General features: G+C 34.7%; 1 protein-coding gene across 1 annotated transcript; it reads right to left on the reverse strand.

Annotated features, from left to right (window-relative positions):
• Positions 1-1,541: 1,541 nt before the first annotated feature.
• Positions 1,542-3,522, reverse strand: LOC137626302 (basic helix-loop-helix neural transcription factor TAP-like). The gene has a single exon (XM_068357374.1). It carries the CDS (start codon positions 3,131-3,133, stop codon positions 2,351-2,353), a length of 783 nt encoding a protein of 260 aa, XP_068213475.1. The 5' UTR covers positions 3,134-3,522; the 3' UTR covers positions 1,542-2,350.
• Between the last annotated feature and the right edge of the window lie 3,978 nt (positions 3,523-7,500).

The raw sequence follows: 7,500 nt of genomic DNA on the forward strand, positions 1-7,500 counted from the left end.
TAAAATTAAATACATTGATTCTTTACTGATTGCATTCGAGGTAATCTCAGCAATATCTGTAAGAAAAACCAATTCTGTTAACCTACATTTGATTATAATTGGTTTAATTGGTTGCAAAGCTAATATATAGAATAAAATAGTGCTCAAATTTCAAAGAGCATTTTTTTCGCTATCATCATCTCCTCCTACGCCTATTGACGCAAAGGGCCTCGGTTAGATTACGCTAGTCGTCTTTATCTTGAGCTTTTAATCCAATACTTCTCCATTCATCATCTCCTACTCCACGCTTCATAGTCCTCAGCCATGTAGACCTGGGTCTTCCAACTCTTCTAGTGCCTTGTGGAGCCCGGCTGAACGTTTGGTGAACTAATCTCTCTTGGGAGTTATAAATATTACAAGTTATTAAATCTTCTAAAGATAATTAATCATCTCTCAATTAAAGAGGATTTACTATTCTCAATAATCTGAGATATTGTCTGAAGTTTGGTCGTTTATTTATATTTATATTCTTGTTGAATATATTCTTAAGGATAACCTGAAAAGGTGACCCTTCTATATCTCACATAGCCCTTTTATATCCTTAATCAGTTAACTGTGGCATTAATTTTCCACATTCTTTTATGGATTTCTTCCTTTATATCTCAAGTTAGTATTTTTATTTTTTAAGCAATAGTTAATCTTTGTTCGTTATTATTAATATTCATTGTTTTTCCTCTTTATTTGTATATAATTATTTTAGTCCAATATCAACCTAAAATCGGAATCTTTAAATATTAATTCAATTGTTTTTTTATTATCCGGATGCAAACATTATGACAATGAATTACCTAAATAATTCTTGAATTATAGCTCCAAATTTCTCTGTTCTTTGTTCATTCATAAAATATATGTGGTCAAACATTATATAGTACACACTCGGGTAAACTGATAGAAAGGTAGTTATACAGATATATGGAAAGATAGTAAACAGTACAGTAGAATTAACTAGAATACGAAACAGTAGTGAGGGAACATTAATTAAATATATGAACCATGATTATATAGTTTTCCATAATTTTCATTATTTCTTTTTAACATGAAATTTATTTGTCATTATATAGTTTTCAGTATATACTTTTAAAGTCATACAAACAGGCAAATAAAAGAAGTGTCATTCGCCCTAATGATTAAATAACCTTCATACCTCTACCCATCTCAAGGGGGAATTTCAATACAACATTAAATAGTGATCTTTCTATAAAGAAAAATGACCCTAAGCAATTACGTCTTAGCGACAAAACGACGTTGTTAAGCCATCATGAGCAGCGGTAATGACCGGCCACTGAAGAGGCCTTTAAAGTCGTTAATGTTACTAATGATTGCTGTAAATTGCTCTTTGTGATACAAGGCAATAAAGCTGAATTGTGTTTTCCAGTGGGCAATTTCACTTTAAGTGGGTTCTGCTTTTAGTGCAAATCATTGTTATCAATTACTGAATCTTACGACCTAGAATTAGGAAGGATTAGGATTAAGATACCAATGTTTATTTCTTCATTTTTTATTATATTCTTAATTCTTACAGGAAGAGAAGTTGACTAGAAAGACTTCAGTATCAATCCATCATACTGGAAAAGACCATTTGAAGTATACAACTTGGTTCTCATTCATTGCAATGCTACCTTTTCTTATATAAAAAAAAAAATCATACTCGGCCTACAATGATCACAATGACATAAAACAACCAATTTTGGCACACGTACAAATTATGAAGCTTAAGAGTAACTTGGAACATAAGCTATTTGTACAACATGGCAGAAAAAAAATATATATGTATTTAATATTCAACATCACAACAGTACATTCATAGACTCTATTTCAAATTTTGTCTTTTTTACGCTCACAGCTGACGATGAAAAAGTAAAAAATACTTTACATTTACTTTGAGTTCCAAATGCAACCTTGGATTTGTGCAATTGTAGATACATATAAACAAACAAACATATAGCCTAAGATTACATATTACTATTAACATAATAGACATGGCGTATATGTTTTCTTCATAGTTCCATTTCAGTTACACTGGATTATTTCTTAATGAACACAAGCAGTCTTTTCTATTCTCGTATAAAAAAAAAGTTCAAAATCAACCCTTAAACTCACAAACATCTCTTGTTCTTTATAATAAATATCAGTGAGATCTGAACACTTTTGTTTTTTACATCCTTATCAGTACTATAAACAATATCCTATTTACATTTGCCCCCTCGTCAGGTATTTTTACATCTGTAGGAAGTCACAGACAAATTCTTAATCATGCAGTTATAAAACATTTTGAGAATCTTTGGAGAGACGCGAGACGAGACCAATGTCGTCAAATGAGAAGATCGGCGAGCGTGGTGATGTAAGTCTGCGCCATCTGCAACGTGTCGTACTTGGAAAGCTTACGATCGTCGCAAAGTTGCGGCAGAACGGAACGCAAACGATCGAAGGCCTTGTTGAGGTTGTCCATTCTTCTTCTCTCGCGGGTGTTGGCGGCCAGCCTCCTCTTCTTTCTCACGCCTTCCGTCACTTCGCGATTCGCCCGCGTCTTCCGGTTGCATCGGCTGCTCCCGCGTGGCCCTTTCGGAGACTTGATGACACTCGGCTGGATGGCGGGGTCCCCGTACCTCGGTTGAGTTTCGCGTTTATTTTCCAGGGACACGAATGGCACAACCACGGAGGCTCGGGACGTTACTACTGATCTACTCTGATAACCGCAGGGCTTCTGTGGCTGTTGGATGCTGGGGATGCCCGGACTTCTTGGACTTGCTTGAGACGCGGTTTTAGGACTTCCAGCGTGAGTGAAAATACCTGCGGTTCCAGATGTACTGTAGAGTTGCGCGTAATCAGAATATGGGACGTAACCCGCTGTGGTAGTCGTCGAGGTCTGTTGCATTGGTTGTGCCATAGTAAACTGTGCCCAAGCGTCACTAGGTGTGACTGTAGGACTATGGGGTGGACTTAGGGCGGGACTCAAAGACCCGTAGTCACTGTCAGGAGTTGGTGGGCGTGCAGGACAGAAGGCTGCGGATTGACGTGAAGAATAAAGGGCAGTCGTGTAGGCGTCGGTGAAGGCGTGAACCATCTGCTCATATACAGCACCAGCGCCGTCCATCTCGTTCAGCGCCAAGAGCAGCTAGCGAGAATCTACGATCTTCATAAAACGCAACTTTCGACACAAGTTGCGATACTCTTACTTTCCCACGGTGACAAAGAGTGGGGTAATGTTATTGTCTGGATCACGAAGGAAAAAAAAATCACCAAATCACAGTTAGAATCTTTCACAGCACTTGACTCCGAGATCGATCGCCCCTCTACAAGCTCGTGTGTCTTTCAAGACTGGATTCCGATGAATGGGTGCGTAGGATTCCACGGGGCACGGTCGCTTCCTCGTAAGGACAGCGCGAAGACCTTTGTGGGTAGGCGGTCAGGTATGAACTGCTGGGAGGAGCCCCAAACCACTTCTTTATACCTGTGGTAGCACCAAGGGGGAGGAGCAAAGGATTCTCCCCCATTACAATCCCACCTGACCGTCCACACGCACGCACATACACAGCATCCTGTGTTATTCTCTTATCCTTTTCTCCTACCTCATGCCCTGGTCATCATTATCACTGTGTTGTACATCATCCTCTGAATTTTACTCGCTATTCATCACAAATTCTCTGAGGTTGTCACTGATGATTTATTTATAATGAAGAAAATGTCACGCATTTGTTTAGAGCAAAATAGTTTGTTTCATCTCTAATTTATGGTATGATAACTAGGCAGCGTTTTTAAATAAGATTTATTTTATTTTGCAAAATACACACATACACATACACACACACACACACACACACACACATATATATATATATATATATATATATATATATATATATATATATATAAAAATGTGTATACACATATATACATACATACCACACACATATATAATCTACCAGTCCCTTTTTACCAGTTGCACAACTCTTTCTAATTTTAGCAATGAACTTTCAACTTTCATTTCAACATACTCTTCTGTTTGGATATGTCTAACACCAAAACTTATATCCGAAATTGAAAAACAAAACTGATTTATTTTCGACATTTTCGTGGCAGGACTCGAACCAACTCACGAGAGGGTTGAGCAAATACCGCATTATACGCAATATACATACGACAATAAATGTATATATATATATATATATATATATATATAATATATATATATATATATATATATATATATATTATATATATATATAAAATATATATATATATATATACATATATACATATAATATATATATATATATTATATAATATATATATATTTATATATGATATATATATATATATATATATATATATATATTTTATATATACATATATATATTTGTGTGTATGTGTGTATCATATATAACGTATTTCATATATAAATATATAAATATATATATATATATATATATATATATATATATATATATATATATATAGATATATGTGTGTATATGTGTTTATGTGCATACAGTAAGGGAGAGGTTTAAAAGGCAACTTCAAAACGGCTCCTAATTTCATAAATGTCTTTCCTAAAGGTGTTCTTTTGACCAAGGCGATAAAGAAAAAATAAAATAACCAAGTATTTCTGTAAATATGTTTAATACAATGAAAATCATCAAAAGTTAGAAATTTTGGATCAGAAAGACTAAAAACAAAAATATCTTTCATTAGGACATTTCGAAATCAACGGGGTTAAAAAAAAATTATCAAAAACTTTCATTAAGATAAATTTCGAAATCAATAAAAAAAAGGTGGATTAAAAATTAGCAAGAACTTTCATTAAGACATTTGAATATTAATGGAAAAAAAGGTGGATTAAAAATTGGCTAGAACTTTCATTAAGACATTTGAATATTAATGGAAAAAAAGGTGGATTAAAAATTAACAAGAACTTTCATTAAGACATTTGAATATTAATGGAAAAAAGGTGGATTAAATATTAGCAAGAACTTTCATTAAGACATTTGAATATTAATGGAAAAAAGGTGGATTAAAAATTAGCAAGAACTTTCATTAAGACATTTGAATATTAATGGAAAAAATGTGGCTTAAAAATTAGCAAGAACTTTCATTAAGACATTTGAATATTAATAGAAAAAAGGTGGCTTAAAAATTAGCAAGAACTTTCATTAAGACATTTGAATATTAATGGAAAAAGGTGGATTAAAAATTAGCAAGAAACCAACGTGGTATCGAAAATAAAATCATTATGATCTGAAAACTTATGGGTAGCAATTTAATGAAATCACCAAAGACACATTGGTAATATATTCCTGCAAGCATCAATTGGTAGAAGTAGTAACAATAATAATGATTATTATTATCATTATTATTACTTGCCAAGCTACAACCCTAGTTGGAAAAGCAGAATGCTATAAGCCCAAGGGCTCCAAGGAAAATAGCCTAGTGAGGAAAGGAAATTAGTAAACTAGACGAAATGTAATCAACAATTAATATAAGATATCTTAAGAACTGAATTATAATTATAATCATAATTATAACTATAAGTATTCGAAGGATGAAGGATTTCTGTATAAAAAATATGTAAAAAAAAAAACTCGAATTCCTAACAAAACAGATTTTAATAATATAAAAAAAACACAATTAAACAATGCGCGGGTCTTTTTTTTAAGACCTGTGCCCTGAGTAAACCCCCCCCCCCTACACCCCCCATCATTCCTACCTTCCTACCCACGAGATTACTTACCTCCATCCCTCCCCTAACTCAATTCCATCCAACTCCTCCCCCTACCGTCCATCTCTAACCTCGTTCTAGCACGCGCCTTCTCCACCCCCCCCCCCTTCCCCCTCCCCCCTCCCCGGGCCTGAAATCAAAACCAACCGCCAGAACAGAATCGCCATTTACCATTCTCGTTCCTTCCATCAACTCAATGGGCGTTAATTGCTTTAGAGAAGGGAAAGTTTGTGCTCTGTTTTCCGCGTTCCCCTTGATTGAAATGAGCGTATACGCGAGGCCCCGTCCGGAAATAAAAGTTCCGGGCAATCTGTGTGTGTGTGCGTTTGTGTGTGTGTGCGAGCGAGGCGTAGGTGGAATGAGAAACGCGTTCAATCATACACTTCTTTGTAAGACTTGGAAAAAAAAGGATATATTATTATTATTGACAAGTAAGAAAAGTCTTTGAGATTTTTCCGCTAAAATATGCGCATTTTAGCGAGACCAATGCTGTAAATTTCATTAAAATGTTAAACATCATTTTCATACGATAAGTAACATTTAGTAGAAATACTAGGTAGCATGATATTGCCATATATTGTAGTAGCATCTTACGAAACTTTTTTGTTTGATAGTATTATTATTATTATCATTATTATTATTATTATTATTATTACTAGCCAAACTACAACCCTAGTTGGAAAAGCAAGATGCTATAAGCCCAAGGGCTCCATTAGGGAAAAATAGCCTAGTGAGGAAAGGAAATAAATAGATGATGAGAATATATTAACAGTATATCATTCTAAAAACAATAACAGCGTCAAAACAGATATGTCATATATAAACTATAAAGACTCATGTCAGCTTGGTCAACAGTAGTAGTAGTAGTAGTAGTTTTGATTTAGATAACGGTATTGGATGTGTAGCTATATATCAGTAAATGAAAACTACCAATTTGATCAGAGAAATATAATTCTTCATCTCTAATGTAACAATGGCATAGAGCAGTAATGTTGAGTGACACAGTAACATATGGATAAAGTGAATTATAGTAACACCACAGTTTTACAGTTACGGGAATAAAAATATAATCATTTCTTACTGACACTACATAGTATCACCACAGTTTTACAGTTACGGGAATAAAAATATAATTATGTATTACTGACACTACATAATTAAGTTACTAGAGGTCTCCTCGGCTTGCAGTGACGTGTACCGAAATTAAATAAAGCTAATTGTGCTCCCTGGAACTCAAACTTGAGTCTAGAGTGGTCTCATGTAAATGCAAAATTTCCAAGACGCCCAAAAGGTCCGTGTTGCCGTAAATTAGAATGACTGGAAATAAAGTAGCTCATTACCTAGAGGTAATAGGTGCTAATTATATTACAGAAGGGTTAAGTGGGTAATTTTCCAGGCCTATGGAACGGGTAATTACCAGTGAATTGATTAAGAAACTAATTAGATGGAAGCATATAATTAATAACCTCCACAAGAGTATGCCACAATGAAGGAAGAGGGAGATGGAGGCCAAAGCTCATAAAAATCTCTCCCACTCACAAAGGTAAAGGTGTTCGAGAGAGAGAGAGAGAGAGAGAGAGAGAGAGAGAGAGAGAGAGAGAGAGAGAGAGAGAGAGAGAGAGAGAGAGAGAGAGTTACAAGGATTTTGGATGTCTCAAAGACTTTTTAGTCCATCCGAGGAGACTCCAATATTTTGCTCTTTGGTAGAGCGATTTAGTTAAAGCATTTAAAGACTTCTAATGATC

Source organism: Palaemon carinicauda, chromosome 33, assembly GCF_036898095.1.
Source record: "Palaemon carinicauda isolate YSFRI2023 chromosome 33, ASM3689809v2, whole genome shotgun sequence".
NCBI lineage: Eukaryota > Metazoa > Arthropoda > Malacostraca > Decapoda > Palaemonidae > Palaemon > Palaemon carinicauda.